We start from the raw sequence: 24,804 nt of genomic DNA on the forward strand, positions 1-24,804 counted from the left end.
GGAAGCACCTGGTTGGGCCGGGCCGGGAAGCGAAGGGTGGGCAGCAGTACCGAGGGCCGGGGCCGGAAGGGGGTTGGAGTATCCCGCCGGCCCCGCCGCTGTACCCTCGCCCCAGCCCACTCCTCCGCCCTGGGGAGGCGGCCACCACGGCTTCGCTAGCCGCTTCCCGAGCCACGCCAGCTGCGACCAGCTGTGCCGTGCCCGGCCCAGGCGCGCGTCCGCGGCCCCACCCCACCCCCTACGGCTGGACCTCCCACCGCAGGCGCGCCCGTGGCCCCGCCCCAGTCGCGGCCGTAGGGCGCCGCGCGGAGCCGACGAGACGGTGGGGCTAGAGAGGCCGTCCCGACCGCGCCCCCCGCCGGAAGCGGCTGGTTCGGGCCTGAGTTGGCGCTACGAAGTTCCGGTCCAGGTCTCCTACCTCGGGCTTGTTCGCTGGCGGCGTCGGAGCCGAGCCGGACTGGTCAGGTGAGAGGCACGCAGGCGCCGTCCCGGGGGCTAGTCCCGCCGTGGCCGTGGCCGGCCCGTGGGGCAAGGACGGGTCCTTGCGAGGGCGAGGAGTGCGCCAGCCCGCGCGGCTCAGCCCCTCTCTCCTCCGCAGGATGATCACCGACGTGCAGCTCGCCATCTTCGCCAACATGCTGGGCGTGTCGCTCTTCTTGCTTGTTGTTCTCTATCACTACGTGGCCGTCAACAATCCCAAGAAGCAGGAATGAAAGTGGCGCTTTCTCCGCCCCAGGTAACGGCCCGGGGCTGTAGCGCCCAGCCCCCAGAGCTGAGTGGCGAGGCCGCGCCAGGGGTAGCAGGGTTCGAAACTTCCAATCAAAGTGTCGGGCCAAGCGAGATACAGTCCAGAACTGGTCCCCTTTATCTGCACAGAGTAGAGAGCGCGCTGTCCCCTCCCTGTAAACTGTTCCCTGCTAGAATGGGAGTGGGTTTCCTAACCCTCACAGTCCCCATCTTGTCCTCAATAGGTAGATGCCCAAGTTGGGAGTATAGTTGTAAGGAGGCACTGACACCGGTAGGAACGAAGGTACCGAGGGTACCATCCAAGTATAAGGATTTGGGCTCTTAAATAGCTCCCACTTTCCCCAGGTTGTTTAGACCTCATTTGGGCAGAATGTTTTTGGTGAGGGGGTGACAGATGTAGAATTCTGTTTCCATGTTCTGAGGCCAGGGGTTGGCTGCTGACCCAAGCTATAGAGAAGGAAGGGGGGGCTTTGGAGCCAGCCTGAAGTGTGGGTCACAAGTATAAAGGGAATATGGATAGACGTTACTTCCTGAAGGAATCCCCGGAGGAAAGCTGCAGCATTTTCCTTACCTCAGGTCTTTCCCCCTCTTTTCTAGGGTTCCAGGACATAGTCTGAGGCAAGATGGAGGGTATGAGGGGCCTTCACACTTCACTTCATCCCTTCTACCCATCACAACATACAAAGCAACTACACCTGGATTTTTCCAAACAACTTTTATTTCCTCAAAGTCTTCCTTAATCCTATGGAACAAGAAGCTGCCACTGAATAGGGCCCAGTATAGGGGCTTGCTTTTCTACTCCCTCCCCCCAATATAAAAATATAGATTTTTTTTTGTGGTCCCAAAATCTTGTGCTGTGGAGGGAAGGAAGGGGTGGCAGGTCCCTGTTTTGTTCTGTCTCAAGGTGCTGCTCTTTAATGCTTTGGACAGCGTGGCTGGCATTCCAAGGACTTAACGGCTGTCACATGGAATCAGCGGCCTGGAGGGGAACTAGCATATTTCCCACGTGTTACCCCATCTTGGGGCTATATCTTGGGCTTCAACATAAAGGCATTATCAGACCCGGGGAGAAATAGTGAGTGGGGGAGATTTAGGGACAAAACAAACCTCAGGTTGGCCCAAGGGACCCCCGCTGTAACAATTCCAGGATGGGGAGTCAGACAGACTACAGGATATAGGAGAAAAGGCAGGGGCAGAGCGGGGCCGTGGGGGCCTGGCCTGAGGCAGCCTGCAACAGAGAAGAGAGAGGAATCAGGGCTATGAAAACTCTGCTCCTCTTCTGTTCTGCTAACCAGGGGCTGGGAAGTGAAAGAAGTGAAGCAAGATGAAGATGGGTAAGGATGGGCAAGTTGGTTACTGCACAGTGGTCTCTTGCTGGAACCAGCCAGCTCCTAGGCCTTAGGCCCTAACTAAAAGTTGTTTTCTTTTCCTTTGGATTGAAGACTGTGGCCATGGTGGGGGAAAAAAAAATCAGGGACTAGATTCTTAATGAAAGTACATTTAGTCTTTGTGCTCAAAAGGAGTAGGGAAGGCAGAAAATTATTCTGAATGACAGAAATGGGAATGAGGGGACAGAAGTGAGGGGTGGGGTGAGGGACTGGACCCAAGTGCTCACCCTGGTTTAGCAGAGCAGGGTCCCGGCTCCAGCTCACTGCTCTCCCTGGTCCGGGGGGTAGGGGATGTGGGGCCTGAAGAGCCTTTCATCCCTCTGCGAGTCGGCGGTGAGCCCCGGCCCAACCTGGGCCTAGCCTGTGTGGACAGGGTTTGTGCTAAGAGGCTAGATTCTTCCATGAGTTTTTTTGCTTTTAGTTTGCTTCTAGAGTTTCCATGCATTAGAGTGTTGTAGTATAGGGATCAGTAGAGGTACTGGGACATTGAATTCTAGCTGAGAGGGTGAGGCACGATAATAGCCAGAGAAGTCCTGGATTCAGTCCATGACTGTGCACTCCAAGTCTATAACTAGGGGTGGCAAACAGATCCAGCATTTAACCGCCATGGCTATACCATGACTAAGGTCTGGGTGAGTAGAGAAACACTGTGTAGAAAGATAGTGAGGGTTGGTAGATCTCTCTCAGAGCCCTCTATGCCTCAGCCCCTGCCAGAGCACTGTACACTTCACCCATCCAGTCAGCTTCTGCCTGTACTCAACTTTACCTAGCATGGGGATCTGGACTGAATCGGAGTTGGTGGCAGGGCTGTTCCTAGCAGCAGCAACCAAATGTGTTACCTGGGGAATCCGGGACCCCTCCTGGCGGAAACTCTCCTCGGGCAGGTCTGGGCAGAAAGAGAGGAGAAGCTAAGGGCAGGGGCAGGGAAAGCCAAAGCTAGCAGGCTGAAGTTGGGGTACATCTGGCAGGGACAGGTTGAAAGCAAGCAAATGACCTGGCTGATGGGGATGGTGGAGGGCAGGAAGGGGACTGGACAGACAGGCACTCAGGTACCAGAGAAGCTCTCTGATGTGGCCAAGCGTAGAGGCAGTAAAGCAGTGCTGAGCATTTTCCCTCCCGCTACCCAGAGGAACAGTGCCTTGCTGGGTTCTGCCAGAGTAGTTGTGCTGAAGACCCAAAAATATTACCTGCAATCGAGTCTTGATGCAGGGCATCCGAGCTCCAGTCCCTAGCAGACCTTTCCCGATTACCATGACGGCCTCTGGTTTGTCCCCGGAGGACAAGAGTGAGCAGCCGCTCCCTAGGGAACAGAGGAAACTGATCAGGGTAGGGGTCACAGAGAAGAGGAAATAACTTCCAAAGGATCAGGGTTTCTCAACCTTGGCACGTTGACATTTTGGGTGGCATAATTCTGGGGAGTAGTCTTGTGCATTGTAGGATGTTTAGTAGCATTCTTAGTCTCTAAACAATATATGCTGTTTCCTCATCTCCCTCCTCAGTGTAACAACCAAAAATGTCTCCAGATGTTGCCTGGGCAGCAAACTCACCCCGGGTTGAGGCTCTAGTCTGGTCCAAGGGGTGGAGCAGCAACTCCAGGCTAGAATCGGAATGTACCCAAGCTTAAATCCTGTGTCAATTTATAGGCCGCAGGGCCTACCCCAATCATATGTTTAGCATTTGAGGATCAAGTCAGCTCTACCCAGGACTGGTGGGTTCAGTGCTACCCATTGAGGAGAGCAGACAGGTTGGGAGTAGGGGTCTTTGAGTGAGGTAGAACATGTTGGACTACAATCTTAAAATCATTCCCATCCATTTCTTTATATAGCTGGGTCTGTAATTTAAAGGAGAAGAGATGGCTTAAGTTTTGTGTGAATGATACGGCTGCACACAACATTTAGCAGTGTTGACAGGAGAAAGACCTGTCATGCTTTTTTCATTCTCCTGTTTTGTCTAATGTTGCCCAGCTCCTGGAGTCAGGGAATTTGCGTAAGTAGCACTTTGCAGGTAGACAAAAAGTCCTCAGGTTCCTCAACTGTAAAAATGAGGATTAAATGAGATTAAATGTGTAGAGCAGTGCCTGGCACATAGTAAATGTTCAATAAATGTTAACTATTGTTTTATTACACGAAGACTAATCAATTCCAGCTTCCTACACAAAGGCACCAGTGTTAGAGGTTTAGGATACCAAGAGGATAACTGATGCCGCTGGTCTCCCAACTAGGCTTAAAGAACCTGGGCTGGCCACGGAGGAGGCTGGCAAACCCAGATTTCAGTGGCAGCGGGTACAGACCTGGTATGTTGAGTGAATCGGGCAGTAGACAGGAGCCCAGCTTGTGTGAGGAGGCTGGGCCAGAACTAGTAGGAGCTGGGGATGGAGCAAGGCTGCCTGCAGGGCGATGGGTCAGTGGCTGCTGCCGCCGTCTCCTGTCCTGGCTTCGGGGCTCTGAGTGGAAGAGATACAAGCAGATAAAAGGGCAAATAAGTGGGGCATTATGAGGCAGCCTTCACTGACTTGCTGGCTTCCCTGGTCAAAATATGCTGTTTTTCAAGCTTGTCATCAGACCCGCATCCCTCTCCTGAAGTAACTATTAATATAAGATGGGTAGAAAGATCTACTGTTTATTACAGTTATCCATTCTCCACCAGCCTTCATCCTGCCAGTTTGTTGTTGTTGTTGTTGTTTGATAAAAGGTTTCCACTCTGTCACCCAGGCTGAAGAAGTGCACAATGGCACGATCATGGCTCACTGCAGCCTCAACCTCCCAGGCTCAGGTGATCCTCCTACCTAGCCTCCTGAGTAGCTGGCACTATAGGTGCACACTACCATGCTCAGCTAATTTTTGTTTAAAGTTTTGTTTTTGAGATGGAGTCTTGCTGTGTCGCCCAGGCTGGAGTGCAGTGGTGCGATCTTGGCTCACTGCAACCTCCACCTCCCGGGTTCAAGTGATTCTCCTGCCTCAGCCTCCTGAGTAGCTGGGATTACAGGCGCGTGCCACCATGCCTGGCTAATTTTTGTATTTTTAGTAGAGACGGGGTTTCACCATGTTGGTCAGGCTGGTCTCGAACCCCTGACCTTGTGATCCGCCCACCTTGGCCTCCTACAGTTCTGGGATTACAGGTGTGAGCCAGCACACCCAGCCTAATTTTTGTATTTTTAGCAGAGACGGGGTTTTGCCATGTTGCCCAGGCTGGTCTTCAACTCCTAGGCTCAAGAGATCAACCCACCTTGGCCTCCCAAAGTATTGGGATTACAGGTATGAGCCACCGCACCTGGCCCAGTTCATTCTTTTGGCAAAGAAGTTAGTGAGCTTGGCTAACACAGATTTCCTTGGTTCCCCTCTTACGACTAATTGCTTCTCTTCCAGCTGTTCTTCCTGCCCCTTAAGTGTCAAGTCTTCCCCCATCATTCTGTCCTTGAGCCTCTCTTGCTCTACTTACTCTTAAACTCCCAAGTCAGTCTCTAGCCCTTTTCTCCTGAAATCCAGCTCTAATTGTCCACTGGAAATTTCTTCCCAAGAAAGTCCCCTTGACAAAACAAAACTCATTCTCTCCCTTTCTTTCATTCTCCCTGTCTTCATGCAAAACGCAACTGCTAGAAACTTGTTTCATCTTCCTACTCCTCCTTAGATTTGCATTTGTATAATCAAATCCTACAATTCTATCTCTGCATTCACCTGACTTCTCTTTTCTTTTGGAGACAGGGTCTCACTCTGTCACCTAGGCTGTAGTGCAGTAGCATGAACATTGCTCACTGCAGACTTGACCTCCTGCATCCCAAGTAGCTGGGACAACAGGCGCATGCCACCAAGCCCAGCTAATTTTTAAATTTTTTGTGGAGATGGAGTCTCACCATGTTGCCCAGGCTGGTCTAGAACTCTTGGGCTCAAGCGATCCTCCTCCTTCAGTTCCCAAAGTGCTGGGATTACAGGTGTGAGCCATTGCACTGGGCTTGAAGATCTTCTAAAGGATGAAGTCTAAACTTTTGACTACTACACATTCAAAGCCTTGCCCACTATAGTTCCAGTGTACACATCCTTAGTAGGATGCTGATTTGATTCTTCATACCCTCTGCTATAGACCCTATGGCTATTAGTTGGGTGTGGTTCCTCTGGAACTGTTACCTTTTCTAATGAAATCGTGACCGTCTTTCATGTACCATCTCAAATGTTACCTCTCTGAAGCTTACTTGATCATTACAGGCAGCATTAATTGTTCTCTCCTCATTATCTTCATTCTTTGTTTGTGTGGCTAGTAGTTTATGGTTTCTGTTTAATTAAGTTAGCATGTGTAAAGTACTTACAGGCACAGAGGACTCAATAAACATAAGCTAGTATTTTTTCTAACTGGAACTTGAGTTTCTTGGGAGTAGGGACTTTGTTGCCTCTAACACTATATATCACAGTGCCTGTAAAATACTGCCTGAAAAACCAGAGACCTTTATCAATGTTTTGTTTACTTGAACAGCAGACACCCACTATATACCATGAGCTGGATCAATCATCTCTAGGAGTCTAAAGCATACAGTTATATCCTTTGGGGCAGCTGTCTCTGCTCCACTCATGTCTAGAGACTTAAACTACTACAAGTTCTGAAGGGTGGGGCCCGGGGGGGCAGATGGTAAATGGATGGGGTGGGGAGGCTTGCAGCTTTGGCATGTCCTTCCTCATCACAGAGGAACAGCAGGTGCCAAATGCTCTCAAACCAGTGGGCTATTAACTTTTCATAGAACTGAATTCACCAGAGGTGCCAGCATGCCAACTGACCGTTAATAAACGTGTTGGATATGAAAATCCTGTAACTTAAGAAGTGACAGTAACTTCATCTTCCCAGCCACACTGGGAATTAGCAGGCAGTGACAAGAATACTTTTGAAAGGTCCAAGCCAGGTCAGGCATGGTGGCTCACACCTGTAATCCCAGCACTTTGGGAGGCCGAGGCAGGCGGATCACCTGACGTCGGGAGTTCAAGACCTGCCTCACCAATGTGGAGAAACCCCGTTTCTACTAAAAATACAAAAAATTAGCCGGGCGTGGTGGTGGGCACCTGTAATCCTAGCTACTCCAGAGGCTGAGGCAGGAGAATCACCTGAACTTGGGAGGCAGAGATTGCAGTGAGCTGAGATGGGCTACTGCACTCCAGCCTGGGAGACAGAGTGAGACTGTGTCTAAAAAAAAAAGGTTCCAAAACAAAATGGTAAAAAAAAAATCTGAATGGAAAAAAAACCTACTTGTATGAATAAAGAAGAAAGGGAGAGATCTCAGGATGGAAGCTACTATGAGGAGATATGCTGGGTACCAATTATAGGTTAAGACGGTGGTCAAGAGTCAAAAACGTCAGGCACAGTGGCTCACGCGCCTTGGGAGGCTGAGGCGGCTGGATCACTTGAGTCTGGGAGCTTGAGACCGGCCTGGGCAACTTGGTGAAGCCCCGTCTCTACTTTAAAAAAAAAAAAAAAAAAAAATTAGCCAGGTATGGTGGTGTGCACCTGTAGGCCCAGCTACTAGGGAGGCTGAGGCTGGAGGATCACTTGAGCCAGGGACACAAAGGTTGGAGTGAGCTGTGATCACGCCACTGCACTCCAGCCTGGGTGACTGACTGAGACTGTCTCAAAAAAAGAAACAACCAGATGTTAGGGGGCTAGTGAGAGTTGGCACAGGTTGCCAATAGGATATCAGAAATCGAGACTTGTGGCCATAGTCAAATAACCTAAAACATTAGCTACCACCAATGACAGAGATAGTCTAGGGCCCAAAACCAAGTAATTCTGTGATTAAAATGGATGTCAGGATGATGTCCAGTTGACAGTGCACAGTAGGCAGAAATCATGAACTTGATAGAGGAAGTAGTTTAGATAATTTGAGAAACATCTACACGCAGAGGCATGTTGAAACCATATTAAGGGACAAACCTTCACCCTACCCCAGGAAAGGGTAAAAGCAAGCGAGAAAGAAAAAGCAAGAGTGCAAGAGTGACGTGATCAGCTCTGCTTCCAGGGGTTATGAAATGGTATCTTATGGTAACCAGCCAGATGTTCCATTTTGGGGGTGGTAGGATAGTACTGGGCAAAGGTCTGAGAGGTCTGAGGAGAGACTGACCTCCCCCTGAATTAGTCAGAATGGGTGTTCTAAGGTCTCGCCATTTACAGCAGCAGTTATTTGACTTGTGCCAAGACCCTGTGTGTCATCCTCCCTGAACATCTTTGCAACTGTCCTTCCATGTAGCACTCCAGATCTCAGTGAATCCCTGGGACAATCACAGACCTGATTTATGTCCTCTGAGGGGTAGAAAGGTGAGACAAGCATTCATTTGGTTCCCAACTTCTTGCTTTTTATTCATTCAACAAATACTTGCTGATCGCTAAGTGCCAGGCATAGGACTAGGTGCCAAGGGCATAAGTACACGTGTTAGGAGACACTTCCTGAAGCTTTTGTTTACAGTGGAAAAAGTAGCCTTAAAGCCCTCTTAATTCCTCTGTCTTCTACTGAATCCTGCCACTTCTCTTTCTAATACTTATCTCTCCTTTCCAGATACTGGTACTGGCTCTGGTCATCTCACCTCCCGTTTCCTGTCCAATATGTACAGTTCATAGACAGTGTCTTACGCAGTCTTAGGTTTATTCCCATTCGTAGACACACACAATTGTTGCCATTGTCTCAGTTAAGCTCATAATCCTTGTTCTCAAGACATTTCAGCTAATTCTCTCTTCACCTAATCTCCTTGGTGATGGGCTTGGCCTTTTGCATACCCACCTAGATATACATGTTTTTTGTCCTCTCCACCCACCAGCTCTGTTCCTGCTCCTGGCTGTCATTTCTCACTTTGGGAATGTTTCTGTCAAACTATTGGCTACCTATTTTTCAGATTATTTCTTAACGGAACATTATTCGGTTAATTACTCTTGTGTTTATCTACCACAGTAGTTCCCCAAACCCCCAGGATGTTTACAGTGTGTGTGCGCTCTCATGTTGTATTTACTGTCCTGTTTCCCCTATTAAGTTTCAAGTCAGTCAACCAGGAATTACTTGGTACTGACTGTGCATATTTTCTATTGGTAGGGGGAAGTAACAGAGAAATAGAATACATGTCCTTCACCTCAAGGAGCTCAATGCAGTGTTGTGCATTGGAAGCGGGGCAGGGAGGATGTCAATAAAATAGTGATTAAAAAGTGCCTAGCCAGGCGCAGTGGCTCACGCCTGTAATCCCAGCACTTTGGGAGGCTGAGGCGGGTGGATCGCCTGAGGTCAGGAGTTTGAGACCAGCCTGACCAACATGGAGAAACCTGTCTCTACTAAAAATACAAAAAAAAAATTAGCCAGGCGTCAAGGCGCATCCCTGTAATCCCAGCTACTCAGGAGGCTGAGGCAGGAGAATCACTTGAACCTGGGAGGCGGAGGTTGTGGTGAGCCGAGATCGCGCCATTGCACTCCAGCCTGGGTAACAAGAGTGAAACTCCATCTCAAAAGAAAAAAAGCCTAGACGGGCACAGTGGTTCATGCCTGTAGTCCCAGCACTTTGGGAGGCTGAGGCGGTGGATCGCCTCAGGTCAGGTGTTCGAGACCAGCCTGGCAAACATAGTGAATCCCCATCTGTACTAAAAATACAAAAAATTAGTTGGGCATGGTGGTGGGTACCTGTAATCCCAGCTACTTGGGAGGCTGAGGCAGGAGAATCGCTTGAACCCAGGAGGCAGAGGTTGCAGTGAGCCGAGATTGCACCACTGCACTCCAGCCTGGGTAACAGAGCGAAACTGTCTCAAATAAAAAGAGGGGCCTAGAATATTCCAGTGACAACCTAAAAAAGGCTCTTTACTATTTCCCTTTGTAGTGAGGAAAGAAGAACTTAGGATGCTGATGAAGGTATTCCCAGGAACTATGAGTTAAGAGCTAGAAGAGGCTGACCAAAAAAGAAAGAGGTTGGGTACAGTGGCTCATGCCTGTAATCCTAGCACTTTGGAAGGCTGAGGTTGGTGGATCACTTGAGGTAAAGAGTTCAGGACCAGCCTGGCCAACGTGGCGAAACCCCATCTCTACTAAAAATACAAAAATTAGCTGGGTGTGGTGGCGGGCGCCTGTAATCCCAGCTACTCAGGAGGCTGAGGCAGAAGAATCGCTTGAACCCAGTGGGTGGAAGGTTGCAGTGAGCTGAGATTGCACCACTTCACTCCAACCTTGGTGAAAGGGCGAAACTCCGTCTCAAAAAAAGAAAGGAAAAGAAATAGAAGAAGAACTTTATGTAGATTTACCATGGGAAACTAGGCATACTGGAGCATGAGAAGATATAAGTTGGAATAGCTGTGCAATCTTGGAGAAACCATTCTTAAATAGCCTCAGCTTCCTTGTTGGAAAAATGGAAACACCATCCATCCCATAGGGTCCTTGTGAGGATTAAGTGAAATTTATATATGTGATATTATCTTGTTCACTGTTAAATGCTGTGTAAATATAAGGCATTATTATTACTTTATTTTTCAAACACAGTGCACAAGTGTCCTTTCCTAATGAAGATAGACTCTCAAACAATGGGGCTTGGAATACAAGCAGATAATCAAGTTGCCTGTCAGGGATAGAATATTTCAATGGTCACAGCTGGTAAGGACCATCGCCCTCTCCTCCATGGCTTCTCTCACTAGCAGTCAGATTTACACAGCCACTGACACAGCACATGTCTGGTCTGTACCAATAGCTAGGGTGCAAGCTGGGAAAAGCTAACAAGGATGAATATGCTGCAAGACTTAGCCCCAGCTGACAAGCCTCCATACTCTGGGCAAGATTTCTGTAGTGCAGAGGCCAGTACAATATTGATCTGTGGTTCAGCATATTTCCAGAAGTGGCACTACAACAATCTCTTCCCCTTTGCAATCCAGGTTACTCCCGTTAATTTCCTCTTTTTCCCGAAAGGCCCATCTGTTTCTGGTATATAATTTTGACCCAGAATCTTATCAGGCAGGGTTTCATTAGGCAAAACCCAGGGGGGTACTAATGGACAGTTAAGCAACTGTGCTCACTGCTGGAAAGAGCTAGACTGCTGCATTTTATACCTAGAAAAGAAATTGTCTGCAGTTGTTCCATTTTTCTTTGGAAGAGTTAGAATCCTTCTGATATCACTTTCTTTTCTTTATTTGAGGCAGAGTCTTGCTCTGTTGCCCAGGCTGGAGTGCAGTGGTACGATCTTGGCTCACTGCAGCCTCCACCTCCTGGGTTCAAGCAATTCTTCTGCCTCAGTTACCTGAGTAACTGGGATTACAGGTGTGCACCACCATGCCTGGCTAATTTTTGTATTTTTAATAGAGACGAGGTTTCACCATGTCGGCCAGGCTGTTCTTGAACTCCTGGCCTCAAGTGATCTGACTGCCTCAGCCTCCCATAGTGCTAGGATTACAAGCGTGAGCCGCTACTGTGCCCGGCCTGATACCACTTTCTTAGTGAGCTCTGAAGCCAGGAACAATTTTAGCCCATAAAGACCACAGATAAGATTCCCCATCATTCTGTAGTGCTGCAATTTGGATTCTCAGGACATTCCCTTAACTGCCCCCATGAAGACAGACTGACATTATCCTTGACGTGGAGGCTCCATGTCCTGTTTGGCACTGCTTCAGCTAGTGTTTCATCCTTGGAAACTTCCCTAGCTCCTAGCATGCACTGAAGCCCAGATACCCAGACTTCCCCCTCTGGCCACACACAATACCACTCTGGAATCATGCCGCAGGGAACACGAAGGTCGTAGGAGAGGCCACAGGTTCTGCTACAAACTAATTTTATTGATTCACCCCTTGGTCCTGGGCCAAGAGTATATCTTCAAGCTCTTACTTCCCCCAGCAGTGTCCCAGACAACCAAACACATGTTGCAGGGGCTCCCAGACTGGCTTACCTCTGACGGGGCCCAGCACCCGGTGGGTGACCTTTTGGGTACTAGAGCCCAGGCCTGGCAGCCCTGCAGGCCGACTGCCATGAAAAGGAAAGCTGGGGGAATTCTTCATCTGTGGAGAATTTTGTTGGCTGCTGCTGCTACCACCAGCACTTGTGCCAGTGCTAAAACTTCGTGCCCGGCTCAAGGTGTTTTCGGAGCAGGAAACAGGCAACCCACTGCAAAGAAGCAGATGCCAGTTAAACCTGGGCCAGGAAGGTTGTGTCCTAAGGCTTTCCCTAGGATCTGCTGCTCAGTAAAGCTTCACCTCTGGGGTAAAAAGGTACAGGGACCCATTCCAAGGGAAAAGTGGGGAATTCATGTCCGTGGATGAAGTATCTATCTGGGGAATACCAGCTAATCTCAAAATGTCATAACAGCCATCCCTGAGCAGCTTTATCTCCCAATGAATTTTCCCCCTACTGCCTTGGCACTGACCCTTGAACTCCCTTCAGTCAGTCATTCACAACCGTTGGAAGCTGAGGCCTGCCCCACTGCAATTATATTTGATTTTGTGCAGGGCTCTGCAGCAGTGAATCCCTAGCCTGATACTCAGATCTCTTAGATGTATGTAGCTCAGAGTAAAAGGGAAGAGGATCCCATTTTCAAAAAATAAACTAATCTTACTAATTTTAATTTACCCTGAAAATATTTGCCATTTGGCACTTTAAGGAGGATGGAAAAGGAATATAAATCCCTTGGAACTCCTAGCTCTAGAGCCCTGTCCCACTGTCCTACCCTTTCTCCCTCCTATTTTGCTGGCCTTACTTGTGACTTTTGGGTGGAGTTCGAGGGCCCCTCTTCTTGCTGACACCCACATTCAGAGTGCTGCTTAGGCCTCGGCTGTTGCGTACATGTTTCAGCATCCAGGCCCGAAGATTAGTAAGGCTGCTGTGCTCTGACAGTACAATTCGGGGCCACGGATTACATTCCGCCATGTCCAGAGCTGCGATGGCCATAGCTCGTCCCACCTGTGGGGTAGTCCAGTTTGGCTCAGCATGCTGGTCCTCCCATCCAGGCTGCTACCTTGTGGTGGGTACACAGCACAGTGGAAGGGAAGGAGGAGCCAGACCTATAATTTGCTCATTGGATGCCCTAACCTTTGTGCCCAGGCTGTTTATTACAAATGGATTTGGAGCTATTCCCTAAACTACCACCAATTTGGGGGCCCTCTTCCATTATGAGGGGCAGGGTGTGTCCTTTCTTTCTGGCTGGCACCATTAAGGAATTCTCCTAGCAGGAAAGGGGTTTGAATCCCTTCTGTAACCTGCAGCTCTTTCTGCTCTATTTTTTTTTTTTGAGACGGATTCTTGCTCTGTCGCCCAGGCTGTAGTACAGTGGCGTGCAATCTCAGCTCACTGCAATCTCTGCCTCCCGGGTTCAAGTGATTCTCCTGCCTCAGCCTCCCGAGCAGCTGGGACTATAGGCATGTGCCACCATGCCCAGTTAATTTTTGTATTTTTAATAGAGATGGGGTTTCACCATATTGGCTAGGCTGGTCTCGAACTCCTGACCTCAGGTGGTGATCTGCCTGCCTCAGCCTCCCAAAGTGCTGAGATTACAGCCATGAGCCACTGCAACCGGCCAGTTCTATTAGGATAATGGGAGTCATCAAGACCACTGCAGTCAGGGTGCTTTTGAGCCCAGGAACTAATAAACCCAATAGAATGAGAAAGACAAGCCCAGAGGCAAAGAATCTGACTCAGAGGTGCTAGGGGATTCTCTGTGATGTGGGGTCAGATATAGTGCCTGTTCATCCTTTCAATACTATTATAGTCACAGTTATGCTCCTGTTAACTGAGGAAAATAACCATAGTGGTGAGAGGGCCATAGTGATGAATATCTCTTCAGAGGACCTTAGAGTCAGGCATTAGGAGTGAAGGCCTTTCCAGGCTATAAGGTTTCTCCCTTTTCCCACTTACACCATGTATTCATACCTGCTCAAATAGTTCCACAGTGTATCTGGAGGGGAAAGCCGGCGGGGGAGGGGGGCTGGCACGCCCATTGTCATGGCAGGCAGCAGGGATGCTGTTTACTGAGCGTCCAGTGTTGTAGTTGCATTCAAGTGTGTAGCTAAGACATAAAGACCTTTATCAGTGTCCCGCCTGAACAGATACCAGGACAGAACCACAGAGAACAGTTTATGTGATCTAAGGAGGCAATCACTTGGAAAAAAGTGAACACAAATGAAAGTGCTAATAATCCATAGCAACTAGCAGCTGACCCTGGTACTGTATCATATACCCAGGGAGTCCCCCCAAAATAGAGTCCTAGACTAAAGACAATAATGCTAATTGTGAGGTTCTCTTTTAAGAAGACTCAGGTGGTCCCCTCCCTCTCAAACACCCTGAACCGGGTGTTGTTTTCTTTTTTTTTTTTTTTGAGACGGAGTTTCGCTCTTGTTGCCCAGGCTGGAGTGCAATGGTGTGATCTCGGCTCGCCACAACCTCTGCCTCCCAGGTTCAAGCAATTCTCCTGCCTCAGCCTCCTGAGTAGCTGGGATTACAGGCATGCGCCACCACACCCGGCTAAGCTGTTTTCTTTAGGGAAGCTATTTCATCAACTATATCTCAGCCTCCACCCAACCTGTGGATTATCCCTGAGGCTTTGTAGATTGCAACACGGCCGCTTCCCTCTTTAGACTGGCCATCTCTACGGTCTCGGGCATACATATTCTTCTCTGAGAAATTGCAGCCCTGGAAGTCGAAGTGGGCTGAGTTCAAGGAGATGAGCTTTGGATACAGCATGTTTTCCACCTGTTTGGGGAAGAAAAGTCAACTCAGAAGGAGAGACAGAAGGGACAAGGGGCAAGGAAGAGATGGCAAGTATGCGACCGTGTGACTTAATACACAGCAGATACCATCACAACCATTAACAGTAATCAGTGCTGCTTGAATTCTCAGTTTGACATTACTTCTAAGTGTTGGGAAGCAATTCTTTTTTTTTAAAGCTTTTAGCTTCTTTCCTCCAACCATGCAAAATCTTCCTTCTCTGGATTCCCAGACTCTAGCGAAGACTATAATGCAGTTAGCTTGACCCTTAAAAAAAGTTCATGATGTAACAATTGAGACATAAGCCCTCTGTGCCATCTCTTCTTGGCCCTTCAAAGCTTTTTCAGAGGTAGTCTACACAGGCCTTCCTGCCAGAAGGCTACCTAAGGCTATCTTCCCTCTGTTCATGGCCCAACCCCATCTCCTAACCTGCAACATTTCGCACACTCACATGACATTCTCAGGACTCCCACCTGGGTGCTCTCATCACTAAAGCTGTTTCCGTACATGAAGCAGCCCCTTTTGGAAGCATGTCCATGCAGGTCCACATAGTAAGCAACGCCACTCTCTTTGGGGGGGATGGTGTCAGGGGCTGGCTCTTCAAGCGCTGCAGACTGTTGTGGCACAATCCACACACTGTTGAGCTTCTGTTCTGCTGGCTCTGTTTGTTTCCAGGCTTCAGCGTTATCTATGTCAGCTGAGTGCCCACACTGAGCTTCATTTTGGAGATTGTTGGCTTTCTCCAGGTCAGAAACAGGAGCATCAGGAGGGAGACAGGGACTGGGCTGGTGCTCAGAGGAACTCTGGGAGTTCAGACGAGAGTGCACATGGTGGTAGAGAAGCACAGCTTTGGCCCCATAGATGGCTGGGTGCAGGACAGCATCAGGCTTCAGGTACTGACGGTTCAGATTCACTCCACGTGAGTCTGTGCTGTAGGAAAACAAGGACTGAAGCAGGTTCTAGAGGACTGGGCCAGTGAAGGAGACACTAGTGTAGATGAGAAGGAGACCACAGGAGACTGACTTATCAAATGTGAGACTGAAGCTGCGTTAGGAAAGAAAGAATTGAAGACAGGGCCTCTCTTTGATCTGCTGTCACCCTTACCCCATAGAACCCTAAGGAGCTTCCTCAGGGTAGCTGCCTCCACCCAGATGGGCCTGCAGTCATCCTGGTTTGGTTCCTTTCTGGGAGTGCCACTAGATATGATCTCATGCTTTCTCAGGAAGATGAGATGGGCTTGCCTTTATTAGGATGCAAGAGGACTGGGAACACAGGAGAAGCCAGAAGGCTGACAGAATTTCACTGAGATGCAGGGCATGAGGGGGAATGGGAACAGTCCAGACAGGCTGGGGAAGCCACTTACCGGTAGTGTCCCCGAACCACACCATCAGGGTTCAACATGGGAATCAGCTTAAAGACGAAGAGGCGACGTAGGGTTTGGGCCCGGGGATCATCAGGTCGGAGGATGAAGTCCAGAAAGCCATTGAAGACAAAGCTAGATGGAGTCTCCCCTGGGTGTACTCTACTGCTTAAGAAGAATATCTGAGGTAGAGAGGAGAGCAGACATTAAGTCAGTTACACTATAGTTCTACTTTGACAGTATATGGGGGTTGTCATGGATGAGGCAGGAATAGCTGCTGGATTTCCAGTTGGCTGAGTCTGCAAGTGGAGCTGGGGCCATCACCCTTGCCACAAGTTGCCGGCAGAGGCCGTGTCCAAGATGCCTAGAGATAACATAGTCTTTAGCTATCAACAGTACCTGATGCTAGACAAAGGCCAAAGAACTACCTTTATGCTATTTCCACTCACTCTCTTGCCTGCGAAACGGAATGGTCGAGGGGTGCTGGTATCAGGAAATAGCTGCTCTAGACGGGGCTCTCGATCTTCTCGAAGGCCATGGCAGGAAGTGATCGTCAGCAGATCTACACGAAGTCCATCCAGAGAATAGCAAAGGAGCTCCCGATGGTAATAGATGGTATCCAGGGGGCTACATGGAAAAAATAATTAAGCCAGGAGAAGTCCCTAAAGTCCTAGTAAGAGGTAGGCCTTGTCACCAGCCCAGGATTTGCAAAATCTGGTCCTTCACCTAACCTTTGGGGCCTTATAGTCCCTCACAATGTTAAATGAGGCTAAGGATTTGAGTGGGCTTACATTGCCAGAATGAAGAGTACAGGACAGGGTGAACTTGTTTTTCCCCAGTTTGTGCCTTCCTAGAATACTTTACGTAGTTGGAGTTGTTCTCCGTGGGGGCAGATAAAAAAGGTGTACTGAGTCACATAGTGCTGGCTAAACTCTGGATAACTGATGGGAGCTGGGCTAGTAAGAGGTCTGAACTGGGCAGGTAAAAGAGTGGAGGGCAGGTGTTGATATGCTGAGATCAGGGTCATACAGAAACATAGTTTTCAAAGGTACCCAAAGTCCTGTCTGTACATTCTATACAAAAAAAGACTGATGAAAGTTTGGTTCAGAGCTCTAAGGGCAAAATTCCAGATGTAGTGGAGGTGCTGTCTGATCCAGGACTGTGTGGCAGGAGTAAGAATGGGGCTGGCACCTGCTATGGGTAGGGTGGTTCTCCGGAAAGCGCTGGTCTAGCTGGTTTAGCAAATCCTGGCAGTCACTGTAGGAGAAGGGGTAGCAGAAGGCGAAGAAGGTGGTGGCCCCACGGCCCTCCAGGAAACGGTGAACAAAGGATAACACAAACTGTGTCTCTGTCATCTGAGGAGCAGAGGAGGAAGAGGGAGGGGCAACACGCCATTGTCAGAACTGAGCTCCTACTGGGACCACCAGGACCTGACCTCACACCCTTATCACCTTTACCAACTTCCCTCCCTCTGACACTTTCTATATGAAAAGGGGCTCCTTCTAGGCTTCCTGAGGCGGGGGCTCATCTTGGACTCCAGCTAACACTGGAGAAAAAGCTGATACTTAAACCTGTTGTCCCACCTGCCTCATACTTGTATCAAGGACAAAAACGCTTTACTTTCCTGTCTACTTTTAGCACCCAATTCTTTCTTTCCTCCTCATGGAGAACTTACCTCAAAGGTGGGCCGGTCTCGAATGCGTTCCCAGCGTGGCCGGGTGGGCAGTGTGCGCACAAAGGGGGCCATGCCCTGGGAATACAGCTTGCTCTGCTTGTTCATGTTCATAATGTTGATCTTGATGAGTTTTCCTGGTGTTCCTCCCCGGACGCTGAAGTAGAACCATGACCTGAGGACCAGAGTAAGAGAGAGGTATGTGGAAGGGTTGGAGATAGGATCTGTGGGAGAGCTGGAGCCAGCCAAACTGGGACAGGGCTATTTGGCAAGCAGAAAGGAGGGAGGACGGGTCAGAAGAGGACAGGTAGCATGCTGCTATGAACAGGTAAGGCACAGGGCTAACTGAAGCATGGGTTTGGAGCCTTCTTCCACCCTCCATTTCGTTCCATATACCTGTTCCCATTCTCAAATTCCGTTTCAGCACAGTCTGGTCGGGTCCACACATTGAATTCATAGTCAGGGGAAGAGGCAATGCCACTGGTCAGGGCTGACGCCCCACCTCCTACCCCTTCCCCATCAATGGACAAAGATTCCACCTTCTCCACGTGGGCTAGATTCCCTGAATCAAAGCGAGAACTGAACAGCAATCCCCCACAGCGCAGCTCCATGGTGGGGCTGGGAAAGCATCCTCTTGCCCCGCTCTGGCCCTGAGAGCTGGGGAAAAACAGGGTTAGGTTAAAGAGGAAAGGGAAGAGTTTTCTGGGTATCTCTGGATAAATAAGAGCTATTCTTAGGGAGTGCCCTATGAAACAAAAGGCTCTCTCCATCTTAGAAAACACAGAAGTGGTCTTCCAGCAAAGGCCAAGAGAGAGCAGCACTCTGTACTTCAACACTAAGGGTTGTAAATGACCTAAAGGGACCACATTTTACTTTAGCTTGGCTGTTCCCAAATAAAACACAGTGGCTTAACTATGTTGAAAAATACTAAACTCTCAGCTGCTTTGCAGCCCAAAGATTAGAGAATATAATCAGAGAGGTCGGATTTCCCAAACCTAGCCAAGATACACTCACCACCATACATGGCCACCTTTAGAGATGGGCCGTTCTGGATCTCTGGCTCTGCACTCTCCAGCACAGAGCAGAGAGAGGAACGGAGGTTCTGAGTGTAAATGGGTAGTCCTCTCTCCAGCCTCTGTCCTCAAGTACTGAGCGGACATTCTCGTGTTGCTCCCCTGAGCCCTGTAAGGGCTGGTTCTTCCTTTTTTGTTACTACCTTATGCCTAGTATGGAGGAAAATTATAACAGCGTGGCCTCTGCCAAGCCAAAGGCTACTGGGCTCACCTAGCGACAGGAGCTCCATTCCAGCCAGGGCATGGGGATGTTTCCAAACCCTTCCGCCCCGTAAGCACTGCACCCTGCGAAAGCTACCCTAGTAGTTGTGGATGAGTAATGGGTGTTCTGAGCACCCCTAAAAGAGGTGGGCTGCTAGAGTACCACTCGGGGGCAGGAGGCTGGCTTCTCCACCCTCGACTCGCGGGGAACCGTTCACACCGAGCGGGCTTGTCCTGGGCAGGGTGGGACTGGGAGGCATGGGAGGGGTCGAGACGACCTCCCGCGGCAGGGGGTTGGGCAGGGAGGGCCTAGGAGTCAGAGGTGAGGCCACGGAGCTGCGCGGGGTTGGCACCGCGGAAGCCAGGGCGGGGGAGGGGGGCGGGGGCGGGGTGGCCTTCGAAGGGCTTGGGCTGAAGGGGCTGAGAGAAGGGGGCGGGGCCGGGGCTGGCGGGGCCGGGGCTGGCGAGGCCCGTAGTCCGCGCAGAGCCCCTCACCTCTCTCCGGGCCGGTGATCCCGCTCCCTCTCCCGCTAGCGAGGCCGCACCTCGGGCCCCGGCACCCGGGCCCTCCACCCGGGCCCCCAAAAACACCCGAGCGCCGCGGTGCCGGGACCCCGCTCTGCCAGGAAACAAGAAGTCTCTCGCCTATTGGCCGCGGCTGCAGCTGGCGACCCGCCCAGTAAAGCTCACTACCATTGGTCAGCTCGCAGGGTTCCTCGCACGTTAGTGGGTACCTGAGCGAGTGTCGTTTGGGGACTGGCGGCCAGGCGCGGCCGGAGGATTCTAGCGGCGTCTTCCCGGAAGACGGTTAACGGCCTGCCTGCCAGGAGGCGGGAAAGATAAAGTGGCAGAAACTGGGACTCAACTGCGAAATAAAAACATCGTGTGAAGCTCCTTATCGCTTAACAGTCTTGTATCTCTAAAATGAAACACCTTGCCCATTGCGCTGGGGATCCCTCCATTTTGTGTTCTCTAGTGTGAGAGACGCAAAATGCGAAGTGGAGGATGCGGGCATCGATCCCGCTACCTCTCGCATGCTAAGCGAGCGCTCTACCATTTGAGCTAATCCCCCGCCTGCTGCTGGTTTCTTTCCCTTTGCCTTACAGGTTCACTGCACAGTTCACTGACCAGCGGATCAACCGCAGTTCAGGACATTTATTTAGCATAGTATCATCCATATGCAAGATTCTAAAAGTCAGGCATATAATTGTGTGCTTAAGCAGAAAACCTTATTCTAAAACACGTTACCACATTTACACTGAACGCACAAAGAGCGTTACCGTATACTACATACTACTGTGAGTCCTTTGGTCTAAGAGCAGTACTCATGCTAAGTCACAGGAGGCCTCTAAGCCTTTCCCTTTGAGACAATTTAATTAAATTGAGGCTAAAAATGGTACACGAAGTCCTTCGAGCCGGAATCGAACCAGCGACCTAAGGATTACCACAGTTCCATCCACTACAGTCCTCCGCTCTACCAACTGAGCTATCGAAGGCTCCGCTGTGATAAGGTGTTGCTGACAGCCCTCTAATACCACAATCTCATCCAGCCATGACCACTGACTTCTCCCGCTAAAGGAACCTGCTGGGGCCTCACAGAGCTGAAGAAGACGGACTCCCAAAGGCAAGGAAAGGAAGCTGCCCAAAGTTCGGGTTCTCAGCCCAGAACGAAGGCCACACCGGCCCTGAGCTTCCCGGCTTTTTAACAAAATGCTCCCAACGCCCCGCGGTCGTTTCTCCAGGATCGCGAACGCCCAGCCCGCCGCCGCCTCCTGGAGCTCCGGGGCAGCGCTTGTGCCGCGGTGCCTGCACTCACGGAGCTTTGCGACCGCGACGCGCAAACCCTGCTCGAGAGCCGATGGGCCACTTTGGCTGCTCCTGCTCCACATTTCCCTCGGCTTCTCCGGGTGTGTTCTCCTGACGCGAAGGACATTCGCTCGGCCAATTAACTCAGGTTTTGTCAGGCTCTATTCATCCTGACCAGTGCAAGAGACGGCGACCGCGGGGCGCTGCAGGCTTCGGCGCGGCGCGGGATCCGGCGGCGCCGACCCCCATGGGCCGCCCTGGGATCGCGGGCCTGGCTGCGTGGCCCGAAGGCTCGGGGAGGGGGCTACGCGCCGGGAGAGGGCGGCGGGGCTGCAGCACAAGCTTTCCTGCCCTAGGAAGCGCTCGCAAGCCTGGAGGATTCCCCTGCGGTAGACCTGGGATGGTGGGGGGCGCGCGGCCCGGTGGGTCCCTGAAGCCTCCGAGACCCATGTGAGGTCGGGGTCGGGGCGGCCTTGCAGTGCCCGGCACAGGCCACTGGTCTCCCTTGTGGGTTTTTGCACAGGTCCGTTTACTCTCGGAAATCTTGGGTTCCCCAGGGCCGGGGAAGGGTCTTCTGCCCCGTCTGGGGCCTCTCCCCCGGCACTGTGGATGTCTAAGTGTCCTGCGTGGGGTCAAGGAGTGACCCCACGGGTTCCCCCTTCTCTGTCACTAGCCAGCTCACACCTTCGCCTGTCTTTTCCGTGTGTTTTTTCCACAGTCTTTTGCTCACCGGGTTTTCAACAACAGATATAAACCTAAACCTCAACTCCTCTGTGAAGCCCTGCTTGGTCGTCCTGTGGGGTGGGTCTGCCGGGAGACCTGGCCTCAATTTCCAGCTCTGAGCCAACGTCCTGTGCTACCTTGAGCCAACATCGCCCGCGAATCCAGGTCTGGTGATGCTTTCTAGCCCCTTGCAGCTCCAACATTTGATGGGTTCTCTCGGGCTGAGCTTTATATCCGAAATTTCTAGATATAAAGGTGTGTCAACATTTAGATAGAAGAATATAGAAGATCTGCATAACTTTTATTATTCATTATCAAAAAATGGCATTCATGGCCAGGCGCGGTGGCTCTCACCTGTAATCCCAGCACTTTGGAAGGCCCAGGCGGGCGGATCGCCTGAGTTCAAGAGTTGGAGACCAGCCTGGCCAACATGGTGAAACCTCATCTCTACTAAAATGCAAAAATAATTAGACAAGCATGGTGGCGCGCGCCTGTAATCCCAGCTACTCAGGAGGCTGAGGTGGGAGAATCGCTTGAACGTGGGAGGCAGAGATTGCAGTGAGCCTAGATTATGCCACTGCACTCCAGCCAGGGAGACAGAGAGAGACTCTGTCTCAAAGAAAAGGCCGCACGCGGTGGCTCACGCCTGTAATCCCAGCATTTGGGAAGCTGAGGCGGGTGAATCCCCTGAGTTCAGAAGTTCCAGACCAGCCTGGCCAACATGGAAACCCCATTTCTACTAAAAATTAAAAAAAAATTGCCGGACGTGGTGGCGCATGCCTGTAATCTCAGTTACTTGGGAGGCTGAGGCAGGAGAATCGCTTGAACCCGGGAGGCGTAGGTTGCAGTGAGCCAAGATCGTGCCACTGCACTCCACCTCGGGAGACAGAGCAAGACTCCATCTCAAAAAACAAATAAACAACAACAACAACAAAAAAACCTCTCAACAGACAGAAGTCCAGGATCAGAAGGCTTCAGGGTGAATGCTAGCAAACATTTAAATAATTAACACCAGTCCTTTCTTTTTCTCAGATCACTAAATGAAGGTAACACCAAAATGAAGGTAACATCAATCCTTTCAAACCGTTCGAAAAAATAGAAAAGGGAACAGTTTCTAATTGATTATATGAGACCAGCATCATTCTGATGGCACAGCCAGACAAAAAGACCACAAGAAAACTACAGAACAACATCCCTTATGAATATCGATGCAAAAATCCTCAACAAAATACGAGCTAACTGAATCCAACGGCATATTAAAAGGAGAATACTATGACCAAGTTAGATTTATTGAAGGAATGTAAGGGTGTTCAACATAAGAAAAATAAATCAATGTAGGCCGGGCCTGGTGGCTCACGCCTGTAATCCCAGAACTTTGGGAGGCTGAGGTGGATGGATCACCTGAGGCCAGGAGTTCGAGACCAGCCTGGCCAACACAGTGAAGCCCCATCTCTACTAAAAATACAAAAATTAGCTGGGCGTGGTGGTGCACGCCTGTAATCCCAGCTACTCGGGAGGCTGAGGCAGAAGAATTGCTTGAACCCAGAAGGCAGGGGCTGCAGTGAGCCGGCCACTGCACTCCAGCCTGGGAGACAGAGCAAGACCCCATCTCAAAAAAAGAAACAAAGAAAAATAAATCAATGTAATATACCACATTAATAAAATGAAGGGAAAAAACACGTTATCTCAATTGATGCAGGAAAGGTACTTGACAGAATTCATCACCCTTTCATGAAAAGTAGAAACTCAGAAAACTAGACATAGAAAGGAACTTCCTCAGCATCCTCAGCATGATAAAGAACATTTAAGAAAAACCCACAGCTAACATAAAACTCAACAGTGAAGGTCAGGAACAACCACTAAGGTCAGGAATAAGACAAAGATGCCTTTTACCATTGCTACTCAACATTGTACTGGAATTTCTGGCCAGAACAACTAAGCAAGAAAAAGAAATAAAAGGCATCCAAACTGGAAAAGAAGAAATAAAACTATCCCTACTTGCAGATTATATTATCTTATATATAGAAAATATCAAAGAATCTACCAAAAAAAAAACTATTAGAAAAAAAAAAACTGTTAGAGAAAATTCAGCAAAGTTGCAGAGAACAAGATCAACATGCAAAAAACCCAATTGTGCTTCTTTACACCAATAATGAACAGTCTGACAGAAAATTAAAAATGTAACTTCCGGGCGTGGTGGTACAGGCCTGTAATCCCAGCACTTTGGGTGGCAGAGGTGGGAAGATGGCTTGAGCTCAAGAGTTCAAGGCCACCCAGGGCAACATGGTGAAACCGCATTTCTACAAAAAAAATACAAAAATTAGCTGGGCATAGTGGCATATGCCTGTAGTTCCAGCTACTCAGGAGGTTGAGGTGGGAGGATCACCTGAGCGCAGGGAGGTTGAGACTGCAGTGAGCTGTGATCAAGCCATTGCACTGCAGCCTGGGTACCCGAGTGAGAACCTGTCTCCAAAATAATAATAATAAAATAAGGCCCGGTGCGGTGACTCACGTCTGTAATCCCAGCACTGTGGGAGGCCTAGGCGGGAGGATCACTTGAGGCCAGGAGTTTGAGACCAGCCTAGCCAACAGGGAGAAACCCTGGTCTCTACTAATAGGATGAAGTCTGCATCTGTAATCCCAGCTACTCGGGAGACTGAGGCAGTAGAATTGCTTGAACCTGGGAGGTGGAGGTTGCAGTGAGCTGAGATGGCGCCACTGCACTCCAGCCTGGGCAACTGAGTGAGACTCCGTCTCAAAACAATAAAAAATAAATTTAAAAAGAAGAAAAATATTTCCTACCTGGAACCTAAATCTTTCTCTTTGGTGGGAGGCATTGTAACTTAAAATATGTGTAGTAGGCTGGGCGCAGTGGCTCACACCTGTAATCCCAGCACTTTGGGAGGCCGAGGCGGGCAGATCACGAGGTCAGGAGATTGAGACCATCTTGGCTAACACAGTGAAACCCTGTCTCTACCAAAAATACAGAAAATTAGCCGGGCGTGACGGCACGTGTCTGGAGCCCTAGTTACTTGGGAGGCTGAGGCAGGAGAATCGCTTGAACCTGGGAGGCGGAAGTTGCAGTGAGCCAAGATCACGCCACTGCACTCCAGCCTAAGCGACAGAGAGAGATTCCGTCTCAAAAAAAAAAAAAAAAAAAG

At 49.9% G+C, this 24,804-nt stretch overlaps 2 protein-coding genes, 1 long non-coding RNA gene and 2 other non-coding genes across 12 annotated transcripts; 2 read left to right on the forward strand and 3 right to left on the reverse strand.

Annotated features, from left to right (window-relative positions):
* Window positions 1-373: 373 nt before the first annotated feature.
* On the forward strand, window positions 374-1,610 carry OST4 (oligosaccharyltransferase complex subunit 4, non-catalytic). Its single transcript, NM_001265770.1, is given in 3 exon segments — window positions 374-465; window positions 599-736; window positions 1,345-1,610. A coding segment is annotated over 1 exon segment (114 nt). The 5' UTR covers window positions 374-465; window position 599; the 3' UTR covers window positions 714-736; window positions 1,345-1,610.
* Window positions 1,448-19,979, reverse strand: AGBL5 (AGBL carboxypeptidase 5). 8 transcript variants are annotated; one of them, XR_003721820.2, is made up of 16 exons: window positions 19,849-19,979; window positions 18,237-18,497; window positions 17,844-18,015; window positions 17,360-17,523; window positions 16,618-16,795; window positions 16,172-16,350; window positions 15,282-15,738; window positions 14,624-14,793; window positions 13,975-14,110; window positions 12,806-13,008; window positions 12,002-12,216; window positions 4,426-4,578; window positions 3,323-3,435; window positions 2,975-3,021; window positions 2,363-2,496; window positions 1,448-1,975 (listed from the first exon to the last, which is right to left on the reverse strand). XR_003721820.2 is itself a non-coding variant. In XM_015111938.3 (15 exons), exons 2-15 carry the CDS (start codon window positions 18,449-18,451, stop codon window positions 1,804-1,806), a joined length of 2,661 nt encoding a protein of 886 aa, XP_014967424.1. In that variant the 5' UTR covers window positions 18,452-18,497; window positions 19,610-19,735; the 3' UTR covers window positions 1,448-1,803. The 8 variants fall into 8 exon arrangements, 4 of the variants coding, with proteins under 4 accessions (XP_014967424.1, XP_014967427.1, XP_077816059.1 ...); XR_001438984.2 differs by lacking the exon at window positions 19,849-19,979 and adding an exon at window positions 19,610-19,735; XR_013402940.1 differs by lacking the exon at window positions 19,849-19,979 and adding an exon at window positions 19,125-19,735.
* A 134-nt stretch (window positions 19,980-20,113) lies between these two features.
* TRNAA-AGC (transfer RNA alanine (anticodon AGC)) lies at window positions 20,114-20,186 on the reverse strand. Its single transcript has one exon. It is a non-coding gene; the product is annotated as a tRNA-Ala (tRNA).
* Window positions 20,187-20,520: 334 nt separating this feature from the next.
* Window positions 20,521-20,610, reverse strand: TRNAY-GUA (transfer RNA tyrosine (anticodon GUA)). Its single transcript is given in 2 exon segments — window positions 20,521-20,556; window positions 20,574-20,610. It is a non-coding gene; the product is annotated as a tRNA-Tyr (tRNA).
* Window positions 20,611-21,331: 721 nt separating this feature from the next.
* On the forward strand, window positions 21,332-22,839 carry LOC144333855 (uncharacterized). The gene is made up of 3 exons (XR_013402950.1): window positions 21,332-21,370; window positions 21,639-21,808; window positions 22,676-22,839. It is a non-coding gene; the product is annotated as an uncharacterized LOC144333855 (long non-coding RNA).
* Window positions 22,840-24,804: the final 1,965 nt, after the last annotated feature.

Source organism: Macaca mulatta, chromosome 13, assembly GCF_049350105.2.
Source record: "Macaca mulatta isolate MMU2019108-1 chromosome 13, T2T-MMU8v2.0, whole genome shotgun sequence".
Classification (NCBI taxonomy): Eukaryota; Metazoa; Chordata; class Mammalia; order Primates; family Cercopithecidae; genus Macaca; species Macaca mulatta.

What these genes read in the sequence shown, in the direction of transcription:
- AGBL5 (XM_077959933.1), bottom strand. Translation starts at nt 18,610, where the DNA reads ATGGAGAGAGCCTTTTGTTTCATAGGGCACTCCCTAAGAATAGCTCTT. An exon ending in ACTCCACCCAAAAGTCACAA is followed by an intron (nt 12,217 to 12,805) that starts GTAAGGCCAGCA and finishes GCTTCTTTGCAG; the next exon opens with TGGGTTGCCTGTTTCCTGCT. An exon ending in CGATTCACTCAACATACCAG is followed by an intron (nt 3,436 to 4,425) that starts GTCTGTACCCGC and finishes TCTGTTCCCTAG; the next exon opens with GGAGCGGCTGCTCACTCTTG.